This window comes from Passer domesticus, chromosome 20 (assembly GCF_036417665.1).
Source record: "Passer domesticus isolate bPasDom1 chromosome 20, bPasDom1.hap1, whole genome shotgun sequence".
In the NCBI taxonomy this organism is placed as follows: Eukaryota; Metazoa; Chordata; class Aves; order Passeriformes; family Passeridae; genus Passer; species Passer domesticus.
Genome location: NC_087493.1, coordinates 12,394,782 through 12,409,557, shown reverse-complemented (window position 1 = coordinate 12,409,557; position 14,776 = coordinate 12,394,782). Strand labels below are relative to the sequence as shown.

The following is a 14,776-nucleotide window of genomic DNA, read 5'->3' as shown; positions in this document are numbered from 1 at the left end:
CCTAATTAGTGTGTCTGCTTAATAACAAAGGACAGCATAAAAGTTCTACTTTTGTCTGAGCTATAAGTCTCCCTATGGTGCACTGAGCTATCTCATCCCAGACCTGGGCTCAGACCTCAGGGCAGGCTCATGAAAGCATGAAAAAACAGATCCTGGTATCATTCGCAGGGAGTTAAACTGGTTAAACTGGGAGCAGGAGATGTATAGGAGAAAGCTTGATGCTAAGGGTGGGACTCTTGATCTTCTTTACCTGAGTTAAAATTCTTGCACCTTAGCGAAACCTTCAGCAAAATCAATCAAGCCAATTTTGATTTACTCAAGCATAAAAAAGAGAGATGTGTCCCTTTCAGGATGAAATGATTCTTTTAAATCAGCCGTGTTTGTTTATGATAGTTTTAAAGCACCTCGATCTGGCAGGGGAGACAGAACATCTGCAGCTTGGGTTCTTGAGGAGTGAGGGGAACAAATTGCCCCCACTTTGTGTAAATTACAGTGTTGATCATGCTTTTGTACAATGATATACACCTGTGGCAGAGTAGCCTGGGCTACATGCTTGGTCTCTTTCTTTTTTGGGAGAGAAATGAATTGATGCAGACGGGTAGTATGTTATCCTAGTCTGTGTTTATTTACACTAAATACACTTCTGAGCAAGTATATTTGATGGCAAGGCCAGAGCTGGTGACACTTGAGTGGCAAAACTCAAAAAGGCAACTCCATGGTGAGACTTAGCCAGGGATATGTGTTTATCCATCACTGAACTCCGTTCATGCCAAGTTCTCACTGTATGCCATTCCTTGGGAGATTTAGACTTCACTCACTGAATCCTTCCCTGTTGCCCTGTGGTCCAGCTGACATTCAAAATCACATCCAGGTTGGTGCTGATGGGCCTGGCTGGGCCCTGTGGACAAAGGAAAGGTATTAGGGGTGATTCCTTTCAGAGAGATAGGAATTTTAAAGAGGTTTACTTGAGGATTGTGTCTGTAAACTCTTTTTCTGCAGACATAATTGTTGTGGTGTTTAAGTGTGCTTAAATGCTACCTGTTAACCCAGCTCCTTAGACTTTTGGGGAGCTTCTGCCACTCTCATACTTCCTCTTTACACTGAATTCTTCCTCAGCTCAGATTTTATGTTACAAGTTAGGTTTAGAACTTTCCCATTAGTTTCCTCGCTTCTTTTTTTTTCACATTTGGGGAAAAGTACTGTCCAGTCTGAGATTAGCAACATCTTTATCATAGTCATTACCAGAAATCAGATTACAAAAAATACTCAAAAACACAGGTGGGCAGAATTGCAAAAAGTGTTTTCTGGCAGTCTTAAAAATCGTGGTACACCCAGTTAAAGGGGACTTGATATAAATTTGATATAAAATTCAATACTCATAGTACTTCTAGACCACAGCAACATGTTTTTGGGAATGAAATACCCAAAAACACTGACAGAGTGTAGATATTACTTCTTAAACTATGAAGATAAAATTAAATAATTAACTAAGAAAAAAAACTGTTGATGGTTTAGAAAAGCTGGATAAAATTATGTAGTCAATTTACATTGAAGGCAGATCTTTAGCATAAGATTTGCTCATTTTAGTTCTTCCAGGTATTTAGGATCTCTGTGCTGTATTGGTCTGACTAATATCTTAAATATAAAAATTTGACTGGTAGGAATTTTTGCTGATAAAACTCCCATAAAATTGATCCCCACCAGCAAACTTTTCTTATGAGAATCGGAGCGGTGCTTGCAACACCTATTTCAGGGTTAAGGATTTGACCAGAGGGCAGAGTGGATCATACAACACAAAGACTGCATGGTTTTTAATTAGACAAAAGGTGTAAAGCTAAATTCCATGCAGAGACCTTCGTTGCAAGCACACGTATTTTCTGGTTTTACATGGATGACTGTGAGTGTGTATTTAGCCACATGAGTTATTAAATACAACTAATGTCATGGCATTTTTCTCCTTTCCAGAGGTTGCCCACACCACATTATTTCTTAGGGGCTTTTATTTCTCTTTTCCAATTATACCAAATACCTCAGACAAGCTCACCAGCAGCAAACATGTTGATCTGGCTCAAGGAACCACAGCTAAACCTTCCTTAGGGTTGTGGCATCATGCTGCCTGTCAAGTGTGGTTCTGGTAGCCACACAAAAAAATACTTGTTCATCCTATTTGAATGTTTGTTGTGGAATTTATTAGCAAAAGTTTACATAGCTCTTGCTGCTTTCTGACAGATTTTAATATGAGTTTCCAGCCTTCCTGAGCTCTACATGCACAGTAGCAATGCACAGAGTTAATTTGTTCCACTGTTGTTTGCTGCTTTTGACCAAACCTAAAATATCTTCAGTTAATTTCAGTCATATTTACAAGATAGACAGTTTTGATTCTGCTGCCAGCATTGTTTTGTTGTGCTCCCTCTGCTTAGTACAGTGCATCAGAGAAATGGGGGTGTAGAATGTTTGTTTTTTTTTGTAAAATCAAATAATACTTTATACCTACTGATGTAATTTCAAAATGATTGAATGTACTCCTTTTCTCATAAATGCTTATTAATTTTGTGTCTAACCCTGTTGTGTTTTGAAGGATCTGTTACATAACTGCAATCAGTTAAAAATCTGACAAACTGCAACCATTTTAATTTACTATAAACTCTAAGTGCTTTTTCCAGTGGTCTAAATTCACTAAAATGAAGGAGGAAGATCTGCTGAAAGCAGCGGTTCTCCATAAGGGAGAACAGTTCTCCATTACTTGCAGAGCTTGATCTTATTTGGTGAACACAGCGATCACAAGATTAAGAATCGCTTCCATTGCAGAGCTGTAGCAAGATTGTCTTCACATTTTGGAAAGGCTTTTATTAGGATGGGGGCTCAAACAGGAAAATTTAGGATCGTTGAGTAAAACAATAACAAAAATTCAATCTTAATTTTGTGGGGGAGACCAAAGGGAGGGGACAACAGCCATTCTCTGAGGCCATCTCCTACTCAGCACGTGCCATGTCTCCCCACAGTCCCCTGCTTGCTGTCTGTTTTGCTGCCTCCTGTGGAATCCCAGGAATTGCCCTGCTCACGTTGGGAGTGAACCCTCTCACCGGGGCCCTGGGAGCCTTCAACATCTTCCTCTACACGTGCTGCTACACGCCCCTGAAGAGAATGAGCATTGCCAACACGTGGGTGGGAGCTGTTGTTGGGGCCATTCCGCCCATCATGGGCTGGACTGCAGCTACTGGGAGTCTGGATGCTGGTGAGTATAAAACCCTTCCATCACAGCAAGTGGTTGTCAAGGTTACTAAAGAATCTAGTCAAAAGGCAGTGAACTTTGTTCGTTATGCTTCTTGACCTGACCTGGCCAGGTTGGCAAAGCTGGCAGCAGCCCAGTTTAGTTGAAGGTGTTCCTGCCCATGGCAGAGGGTGGAAAGAGATGATCTTTAAGGACCCTTCCAACCTAGATCATGCTGTAATCCTGTGGTAAGGCTTTGAAAGCAGGTAATTTTGGAGCATTCTCCTTACACAGGTATTTCAGAGCAAGACTGAGCTGATAAAACAGTATGACCTATTTAATTTGTGTTCTGACCATCTTAAAAAAATCCAGAAGGAAAATGGCATATTTGGTGTTCACATAGGAGAAAATGCTACATCATTTCAGGATTCAAACCGTGTTGGGGATTAAAACCATATCCAATAAGATCCAACTTGCAAGGGACTTGCAGTTGGAAAATTCCTAGATGTGTTTTACTGTCTTTCCACAAGCCAGAAAATATCCTGAGAAGATTAATTTATTGGTGTGTTTCTTAATTACCCATTACTAAACTAAGTTACAAATGCTCCTTCCCCCCTCCTTGAAAAGCAAACGAATATTTCTATTTTAGTAGCTGTGAACCATTTTTACATCCCTTGTAAAACACTGATCTCTTCAGCAGCTCAACTCTGACACAATCAGGCCTTGTTTTTCCTGCCAGCTAGAAACTTCAGAATCAAAGTGGCTCCACAAACTTACAGTCTGAAGCAACTAATGAACTGCAATTAGTAGGTGTGTTAAGAGTTGGTTTAGTGCACACTCATCCCACATGGGGGCATATTTAAGGCTTGAATAATACTTTCAACAACAAGGCTTTTAACCAGAAATTATCAGAATTTGTGCAAAATCTGTTCTTTATGCACTTCCTAATAAAAGTCAGTCTGAGTTGGCTTTGTGTCCACATGTTCCCACACAGATCTAAAGCAGCACAAGGATGGAAGGTGATGTGGGTTTGTTTTTTTATATTGTGTGCTGCTTCTATACAAATATTTGCTTTTCTGAAAGTTACCTAGACTAAATTCTTAGACCTAGAATTTTTATGTAAGAGTGTGTATAGTGTCTTGTGTTAAGGACTGCATAACAGACATAGTTAGCAGCTCTGTAGTTTAGAAGAGAAGAGGGAACGTGACAGAAAATGCATTGAGGGGCTGGAGCTTGTCTAGGGAAGGGAACGGAGCTGGGGAACAGGCTGGAGCAGCTGAGGGAGCTGGGAAAGGGGCTCAGCCTGGAGAAAAGGAGGCTCAGGAGGGACCTTCTGGCTCTGCACAACTCCTGACAGGAGGGGGCAGCCAGCTGGGGGTCAGGTTCTGCTCCCAGGGAACAGGGACAGGATGAGAGGAAATAATTTCATATTCTGGCTGCAGATACTTAGACCTTGACATTGGGGGATTTCTGTGTTGGTTTTGCCACTTTATTGCAGAGTTGGTGTCCGAAGATGACGCTCATATACCTGTGCTTCACCTGCACGGTTCATCTGGAGGAGCTGGAGTGCAGAGCTGTATGTCTCCAAAAGCCCTTGCTGTAGAGGCCGGTAAAAGCCCAGGATGTTAAACTGGCACTGATTGTCATTATCTTTAATTTGTCAACTTGCTCTTTGAGACCTATTTCACAAAGAGCAAAGCTGTCCTTGTACAGCAGCAGAGAGGGCAGCAGGGTGCCCCACTGGTGGCCAAGTAAGCTCTTCCTCTCTAACTTGCAGCTATAATGTGGTTAGGTGTCCCTGTGTCAGCTCTGCTGTGGAGGGAATGATCCCTGGCAATGATGCCACCAGTGGAAGATGATAACTTTAAATCACCCAAGCCGACTTTGTCAAAACACGATAATCTGGTGTATAACTAGTGTGTTATGTAGAGCTAAAGCTTAAAATCACCTCCCAGTCTGTGTCAGAGAGGCCAGGTGGCTTATTTAGTAGAGAAAGAAATGTTATTGAGCTGATACTGGTGTTTGTAATGAAGCACACCTGGGGAGAGTCCTGAAAACAGGGACTGGAATGTAATATTTTAGTGCATTTAGTGCATTTCAGTATCAAATGAAAACAAAAAAAAACCCAACACAAACCCTACAAACACTTTGACAGAGAAAAGAAATAACTAGAAGAAAATTATTGATTCTTATTGTAAACTGTGATTTTCAGTGTTAAACGTTCTGCTTTTGCAATAAGAGAGTTCGGCTCCTGACAGCATCGTATCCATGCTGAATACAGGCGTGCATCCATACAAATGTGCAGACCTGTGTCCCTTCCCTAACCAACCTGGTCTCAGTTGTTGAACTCATTAATAATGTGTAATTAGTGTGGAGACTTAACCTAGTTTTAGGTAGAGGTGTGAAAATGCCTTTGTACCTCATTTTAAAAAAATCGTTCTACTCGATAACAAAGAGGAATGTGAAAGAAGAGAGGCAGGAAACTAATGAGAAGAAAAGCTCTCACTGCTAAAGTAGTGGGGTTTTGAGTTTCCATTTTCCTGTGGATTTTTTCTCCTTGTAATCTTCCCACAGCAGCCACATTGCTGTACATGTTGCCGGTTATAGAGAAAACAATATTTAAGTGTAGCCCTTTCATTACCATTTTTGGGGGGAGCTAAGTGTTAAACTGTTGTTTGTAACAGGACAGCCATGTCTGCTCCCTTCAGGAGTTCCATGACATGGGTGCTGTGAGATATCTTGTCCTTTGGGAGAATTGGAGATGGTTCCTTAGAGAGATGAAGATGGTTTCCAATTCCAGAGCTAATAACGAAGTATCTCAGAGTGGAACAGCCTTGTTTTAATTTGACCTCATTTTGTTTATAACTTTTAAAGATGAATACCTTAGCAGTTTCTTGCACCAGAAAAAAATATTGTGTATTTACAGATAGAAATCTGGGACCCTCATGTTTCCAGTGATGCAAACACTTGCTGTAATTTATAGAATAATCAAAGAATCATAGAATGACTTGGGTTCATAAGGAACCTTAAGGACCGTCGTGTTTCAACCCCCTGCCATGGGGTGGAACACCTTCCACTAGACCAAGCTGCTCCAAGACTCATCCAACTTGGCCTTGGACACTTCCAATGATGGGGTAGCCACAGCTGCTCTGGGCAGACTGTGCCAGAGCCTCACTGCCCTCTGAGCAATTTCTTACACTATACATCTTTGCAGATCTCCTGGAATGTTTGGTTCCATTTCTGCCCCCATAAGTAACTTCAACTGTATGGTCCTAAGCCTGATTGAACCTCCCGCCGCCATCCCTGGATTTTGTGCCAAAGTAATTTAGGGAAAACCTCCCATTTCAAAAGCAAAAGATAAGATTATCTCTGAGAAGATGTGGAATTCTTTGTTGTGGGTTTGGGGGGTTGTGTTTTTTTAATGGCAGCTGTTTGAAACTGATGAAAGATGGGGAATGTTAACATTTCCTCACTGGGGGAGTGAGTGCAGGTGAGACGGTCAGAAGTGCATGATAAATGTGATTTATCACATGGCTATCACTGCCACATATCTGGGGTTTTTATGCAGAACTTAACTGCCAGCTTGTGATCTGCAGTAATAACACGTTTGCTTCCTTGAAAGCAGATTTCATTGCTCCTTCCTGGGACTGTTTGTTTCTGAAGAGATTTGTTTTTCTAGTAAATCAAGATACCTTGAAATTATTTTGCAAGGGAAGGACTTGCAGGAAAATAATGACATTCACTTAAAACCTTAAGTGATAGCAGAGAGGCAGAAGAGTTTCTGGCTGTACTGCAATGCTGCTGAGCTTGTACACAGAAAGAAGGAAACAGAGCTGTTTATTTCGGTGTGTAAGAGTGCATACATGCTTTAAATTATCCTCACGCTGCTGTTCTTTCTCCCTTAACTAATGTCCATTAAACTTGTTATTTTTAGTTAACAGAACACTGAATCTGGTGTAGATTCAAATACCACAGCCCATTTTTGCCTTGCACATTTTCGTATCCCAGCAGTCACATCATAGAAGGGTTTGGATTGTAAGGGACGTTATAGATTATCTTGTTCCAACTCCCTGCCATGGGTAGGGGCACCTTTAATTAGACCAGGTTGCTCCAAGCCCCGTCCAACCTGGCCTTGGACACCTTCAGGGATGGGGCAGCAACAGCTTCTCTGGGCAACCTTTGAAAGGGCCTCACCACCCTCACAGCTAGGAATTTCTTCCTAATATCAAATCTAAATTTCCCCTCTCTCAGTATGAATCCATTCCCCCTTGTCCTGTCACTACATTTCCTAATGCAGAGTTGTTCTCAGGCTTCCTTGTAGCCCCTTCAGATCCTGGAAGCTGCTGTTGTCTCCATACAACCTTCTCTTCTCCAGGGTGAGCAGCCCCAATTCTCTCAGCCTGTCCCCACAGGGACGATGCTTCAGTCTCCTTATCAACTTTGTGGACTCCTTTGGTCCTGCTCCAATGTCCTTGTTACACTGAGGGCCCAGGAACTTTTGTACTTCTTCCCTGAGCATGCTCTGCTCATGTGCTGAGGGCTGGATCGGTGTCACGGAGAGCAGCACTTTGGTGCCACGGAGTTCATACAAACCACCCAATGAGATGGAAGTGACAAGGAGGGCTCCTCAACCTAATGTGCTTATCAGCTAAAGGGATTTATTCTGAGTAGGTGGTGGCAGAGCAGATAAGAGCCCTGACAGTGCGTCAGACATTGCAGAGCTGCAGTGGCCCAGGAGCCATAGGTATTACTGCACCAAAGAATGTTTATCTAAAGAGACTGTTTAGTTTATCAGATGCTCCACTCCTAGTCTCATTCCCCTGAAAGACATCTTGTACTGATTTTCATTCATTTTCAGAAATTTAAATGATTCCTCGGGGTATGGAATTTATAGACTCAGTATCAATTTTAATCATGTGGACGCTGATTTTTAAATTGCCTTTACTTTGTAATTCAAATTGTGTTGTGTGGTAGACATTAATTATGTCAGCCAGCATCTATTTACAAAAGGAGGTTTAAAAATGGGCAGTTCTTATCAGCTAGTGACATTTGGCAGATGGATGGTTTTAGTAATAAAAAAAGGAGAATAGGAAAGAGGGGGGCCTGTGCCCAACCTGCCAAAGGCTGGAGTCTCATACTTTTCCTGGTGTAGCACTTGTCTGCCAGTAGGAAGGAGAGCAAAACAACAGCTTAATTGCATGCAAAATTAGCTTGAAGATCTTTGTGTCCCTTCCAGTTAAGCACTTGGAGCTTTCAAAGCCCCTTGATGTGGGAGCAGGTCTGGGAGCCAGCTGCCAGAGCAAGGCAGCTCCAGCATCCCACTGCTGGAGGAGAGGAGGCTCCAGCTATAAACTCCCTCTGGTAAACTCAGCTTTTCAAGGTTTCACTTCCCAGATGAAAGAGCAGAATCTGTGGTCTGTTCCAGAGGAAACAGAGATATTCATGTCACTGACATATGAGCTGGGGGCCCAGGAGTATGCTTTGTGGGGGTAAAAACTGTTAAAATGAGGCAGAGGGACAATACTAGTGAGCAGCTGGTCTGAATTTAGGACAAAAGCCAGTGGGCTATTTTTTTCTTCTTTTCCATCTTCATAAGAGACAAAAGAAGTGGCAGCTCCACTGCTGGGGCACCTGGAGACCAACCCCACAAGTTCACAGGCAGTATGCCCTTTGCCTGGTTCTCTGCCCCGAGTGTGGCTGATGGGGTAGCCCTGAGCCCGTGGGTGTGAAACACAACACCCACAGAGAAATCAGGATGGGGGGATCTGCAGGAAGCACTAGCCACCCTTGGGCTAGTGACAGCTCTGCCAGAGTCTGAAAGAGGTGGCTGATGAAGAGCCCCTGCGTGGCTCTGCAGATTTGCAGTCCTCTGCTGAGTCTGGTCCTTTGGTAAATGCTTCCTAAACATATTTGCAGAAGGCTGTATTTTCATCTTACCCAACAGGCTCTTCTTTTATGGCATCTATTGCTGGGGTTAGCTAAGGCGAGTTATATATGGTGTTGTTTTCTCACCCTTGCCTGTGTAATGAAAGGTGTTTCCCTGTGAGGCTTTTGGCTGCAATAACCTGTTGTGTGTCACACAAGAAGTGCACATGCCTGTGTGTATCCATACACACCGAGCTTTTTTCTATGTGGCAAGCATACCTGAGGACATCTGGCTTCCTTCTATTAAAGGCAGAAGCCAGAAACACTCTCTCAAGGTGAAAAATCCCACAGCCAATTTAATTTCCTATTCCTGGTGGATGCTGAGGATCCTTTTGTTTTGCAGACAAGCCAAACACACGGCCAACACCCCCTTCCCTTTCAGTACTGCTGCAGAGGAGTCTATTGCAGCCCCAAGATGCTCCTGCTCCACAGGCCTTTTGTGCCATCCTTCAAAAGAAACAGCTATTGAAACCCCTGACCATGAAGCTTTTGAGTTTTCCAGTGTTTTCCTCGTCGCCCTTGGTTTCCAGGATGGTGTAACCTTGGAGGGGCACAATGCAGGCTGGGCCATACATCCCACAGTGACAGCCAGGACCATTATCCCAGCCCAGGGACCTTGTGTGCAGTTTTAGAAGTGATACTTTCTCTTTTTCCTCTCAAGGCTGCTTCGCCGCTCTCATGCCATCCAGCACAAGCAGTAGCATCTACTTTTGTTTTCCAGTGGAAGCAAAAGTGCTGATTGTTGTCTTGCTGTGGTGCTGATGTGGGTAAAGTAGAGAGGAATTGCATCAGTTTGGTTAAGGTTAGTGTCTAGGTAATTCCAAAGTGTCTTTATGTTTGAGAAGGCTGCATAATTGCAAATTAGGATGTAAATTTTGACAAGCTAATCCTGTTCCTAATTCTAAAGACAGTGGGAAGAATTAAGTAGCTGGTAACATTTCTCTTCAGAAGGGATGATATCAGGACAGTATCTTGAACAATTTAACTGGAGGTCAGTTGATTTAACAAACATTTTCCTTCACCAAAACAAGCGGAAGTGTATGCACCTTCCAGCTCTCCTTCACAAACAGAAAATGCAACCAAGAGCTGAACAAACCAGTCCTCCTGGATCAGGACATCACAGTGTCTTCTGGCCTTGACTCTCCAAACCACTGTGAATCGTTGCACCAATACTCCCAAATAATGCTTTAAGATTGTGTTGAAAATGGGCAACTAGGCTTTGCAAAATATTTAAATCTTTCTTTACCCCCTGAATTGCTCACAGTTACAAATCTCCAGGAAAGACTACTGTGTTAAACTTGTGGATGAGCACAAAATAAAAGACAGAAAATAAAGGGTTTGGACATGTGTTCTCTACATTTCTTGTGAATGTAACATCCTGTGAAACTTATATAGGACTGTGGTGAAGAGTTTGGGACTGGTTATGTTAAAATTTCTTGTAGGAAAGGTGGAAAAGGCCGCCTGAGACAGCATGCGTGCTCACAAGCAGGTGGATACAGCTGGACCAAGTCAAATCCCTGAGCTTTAATCTACCTTGTCTGGGTTAAAGAGGAGTAATTTGTTCAACATCTTTTAAGGGAAGAGAGCCAGTTGTGTGCTATCAAGTAAAACGGTGTGTGGTTGTTTCCTGACTATGATCCATTAAGAGGCTGAGCTTACACTGCGAAAGCCTTCCCCTCCCTACAGCAGCCAAACCCATACCCGTTTCTTTGAGAAAAAAGGCCAGTGCTTTCCTCTCTTAAATCACAGCTACCAATGTCTGGAAATAATTTTAAAATTCCTTCACATTATTCAAGGCAGAAGAATTACTAAAATTGTGCTTTAAGCAAAACAACATTCTTAGGTTGCCAAGGCAGTAAACACCAGCTTCGGGAAATGCAGTTAAGATTTCAACATCTGTTTTGGAGCTGATATTTAACTATTCTGTGTTTATTTTAATGCCTGGTTGGCCACTTCCCTGTTATACATATGCAGCACCAGAGGAAAGACAGAAGGAGGGAGTCTCTTCTTGAACTGATGCTACAGGTAGCTCCTGTTCCTTATTTTTTTTGTTTTATTGATTAAGTGAATAGGTGTTTGTCCTGTCTGCAGCCTGAACATGATCTGAGAGGTTTGCAGAACCCTGTGCAGTGGGAAAGTACTGTGTGTTCTTTACAGTACAATGAGAAGGGCAAGAAGAGAGCACATGCTGTTCCTCTGCAGTGTGTTTTCAGGAACACGGTGTTGTTACAGCAGGCCCTGTAGATAATCTGAGACATTTGTCCTGACTTCTGTGGATAGGCCCATGTTCACCTGCCTGCCCAGGCTAGCCAGACTCTAGCTGATCCTGCTCCTGAGCCTGGAGCTTCCAACAACACACACTGTGCTCCAGCCTGTGCCCTCCTGTAGTTCAAGGACTTTTCTTTTCTGGAAAAACCTGTCTTCAGGAATTTTTTGAGAGTTTCAGCTGGACCATCGCAAAGTGTTGTGCCTCATTTAAGCTGAAATAATTAATCTGTGGGTGAAACTCCTTGTCCTTTTTTCTTCTCTGGACACACCAATTCAGGAACCTGAGAGTAGAATCTAGAGGCTCCCAGGAATGCAGTCTCTTGCCCAGTTTCTCTTCATTCCCACCAGTCTTCCCTCAGGTAGAGACAGTTGGTGCAGAAACCAATTAGCAGTAATTCTTTAGAAGGAAGTGACTTCCTGAAATACTTTTCAAATTAAGTGCTCCAAAACCAGATAAACCACCATGCTCCAACCCTGTGTGAATGCCATGAGAACCAGAGGTTCCTTATCTCATGGGGCTGCCCTGTCCCTGTACAGAGCAGTGCCACCACTGTGCAGTGTCACTGGTGTCACAGGTGAGTAGCACTGCCCTCCTGCAAACAGGGTGTGACACCTGAGGTCTGTGTGTGGCACTTCCTGCAGGGACTGTCTAACACTCTTTCTCCCATTGCAGGTGCATTGCTGTTGGGAGGGATCCTCTATTCCTGGCAGTTCCCTCACTTCAATGCCCTCAGCTGGGGTCTGCGGGAAGATTACTCCCGAGGAGGATACTGTATGATGTCTGTCACTCACCCAGGGCTGTGCAGGCGGGTGGCTCTGCGGCACTGCTTGGCCTTAATCGGACTCTCAGCGGTGGCTCCTGTCCTCAACATCACCACGTGGACTTTCCCCGTCATTTCGCTCCCTATCAACCTCTACATCTCCTACCTCGGCTTTCGGTTCTACAGGGATGCTGACCGCAGCAGCTCCAGGAAGCTCTTCTTCTGCAGTTTGTGGCACTTGCCAATGCTGCTGCTTGTCATGTTCACCTGCAAAAAATCGGTCATGGAGAAGGAAGACAAAGGCGATCTACCTGGGGGAACTCATGAGATGGCTATGGAAATTAGATTGCCTTAAATGTCAATACCTGTCATCCTTGTGACATATCAGGTAGTATATTTTAGTCATTGCAAGGGAGAATCCTGTGGGAATCTGTTTGAAGAAGAATCATTTGTGCCTAGCAACCACTTCATGTGATAATTTTGTATTTTCTTTTGAAGGGGAATAGTCAGGAGAGCTTAAAGCATTCAGGGTCTTAGGCCCCATAATTCATCACAGGTTGCAATTTAGCCTATGCCAGAAGCACATCACTTTGGGATGGCTTTCCTAAGTCCCTGTGAGTCATGGTCTCTGTCCTCATGGGTAGTTGAGGTAGTTAAGTTAGGAAGTCACATGTGCACACATGCTGCCATCAGCACTGGCAGCCTTGGTGAAGGCATCAGGAGGTGACCAATGAATGATTTCTCACCCTTTTCTCCAAGCACCCTTTCCTTTAATTTAAGCTTTGAAGCACATAAGAGGGTGAACTCTTCTTCTCTGAATCTGTGTCATCCATGCGCTGGTATTACACCAAAGCCCTCAGTTTTGGGGGCTTTTTTCAATCAGTTTCTCTTCCCAAGGTCACCTCAGTAGATTTTTAGCTCTCATACACCTGGCACAGTGCTAAAGGAGTGAAGAAAACTATCTTTCAGCACAGCACACACAAGCATTTAAACAGCTCTCCTGTAGCATATCCCTTGGACGCACTGAGCCATTCTACTGTATTTCCATCACAGGGAACTTCTGACTCCCGTGTGGTTTTTACATCGTTAGTGTTTGAGCCCTTCAGCTGATAAAAACCACCATCACTGTTTATGGCACAGAGGCTGTGACTTGTGGAGGAGATGAGAAGCATATCCCAGAGCTGGGTGGTTGTAAGGCTTTTCCATGTCAGTGTGTCTTATGCCAGCCCATTGAGTCTCGGCATCCTTAGACAAGCTCTGGAATGGCACCAAGAGCTTGAGCTGTGTTTAATGTCACAGTGTGGGTGGTGGCTCAGAAGGGCTTCGCTTTGGGGGTGATTAATGGGTAAAGAAACACATTTTACAGAAAAAGGGCTGGGGATTTTAATCTAACAGAATGTTCACTTGCTGATGCAGCCAGTGTCTCTCCAAAGCAATTATTGTGGATGGTCTCCCAAGAAGAGTGCATTATCCCTGTTAAATGATACACTGAAGAACATTTCTGGTCACAGTTTAACATGCTTTTGATCCTGCTGCTCAGCTGTGGCTCACCCTCATCTTGCCTGGAGCTGTCTGTGACCTCCTGGTGTGCTCCCAAACACAGCAACATTGGGGCAGACAGAGACAGTGATAGTTTATTGTGGTAGTGCCTGTTATGACTTGATGTGTTTTCATGCCAAGATTTCTTTCCCATGTGGAGAGGGACTGGGCAGCAGGGTGAGCATTGATCCAAAGATACAGCAATACCTGGAAAGGAAGACGCTGTCTTGAGCTTGTTCTCCAATAAAGCCCCTCAGGAAATGTCACAAATAGTTTCACCACAGGTGTGTCACACATAAAACCTTCCCTGGCTGCTCTCTTGATCCAAGCCTGGCTCTTGGTCGCAGTTATGATGGTGTAAATCAGGAGTGACACAGTTTAACTTCTGTTTTCTGGCAGAGGTGCTTGCAGGAGCAGGGCTACCTGTTTTCCTGTCTCTTAAACAATTGCCTGCAAGATTTGCTGACTTGAGTGATTGCAGGTAACAAGATGGAGCTCCCTCACTGTCTGACAGACTCGGTTGTGCTCAAGTTACTGTGGGGAACACTTTGTGCAACTGTATGGAAACTGTGCAACTTCTGAATTTGTTTTAAAAATGCATCCAGTCTTCTCTGCAATAAAGTGCATACTGTCCAAAAAGAGATAAGTGCTCCAAATCTGTTTTAAACTATTCAGTTCTTGTTGAAACTCTGGTCAGGTTCAGCTAATTGCAAAGGTATTTGGTAGTTTTGGGGCACTTCTCACAGCAGCAATGCTCTTGACCACTGCAAGAGTAAGGACAGCTTGTGAAATACTGATTTAATGTGCAAGCAGCACACTGAAAATAAATCACATGTGAGTGGAAGGGGTTTGTGCAAAACCAAAGAATTTGGTCAACCTTTAGGTGGGAGACGAACTTGAAAAGAGCAGATGGCTCACAAAAAAACCACATTTTCCTCCCAGAGGCAGAAAGTGCTGCTGAGGCAGGAGGGTTGTGGGTTTCTCCTAAGTCATTATAGAGCCTGCAATTCCCGGGTGCTGCTGAGGAATTCCATTCTGATTAAAGGTCTCAAGGACATGCCTGTGGTTGTGT

At 43.6% G+C, this 14,776-nt stretch overlaps 1 protein-coding gene across 2 annotated transcripts in view; it reads left to right on the top strand.

Moving 5' to 3' along the window:
* The window catches only part of LOC135284059 (protoheme IX farnesyltransferase, mitochondrial), an 82,174-nt gene extending 67,824 nt beyond the window's left edge, over window positions 1-14,350 (top strand). For both annotated transcript variants that reach the window (XM_064395323.1, XM_064395324.1), the window contains exons 6-7: window positions 3,003-3,235; window positions 12,078-14,350. In XM_064395323.1, the coding sequence (XP_064251393.1) occupies window positions 3,003-3,235; window positions 12,078-12,520 (676 nt within the window). In that variant the 3' untranslated portion in view covers window positions 12,521-14,350. The remainder of the gene's footprint in view (window positions 1-3,002; window positions 3,236-12,077) is intronic.
* Window positions 14,351-14,776: the final 426 nt, after the last annotated feature.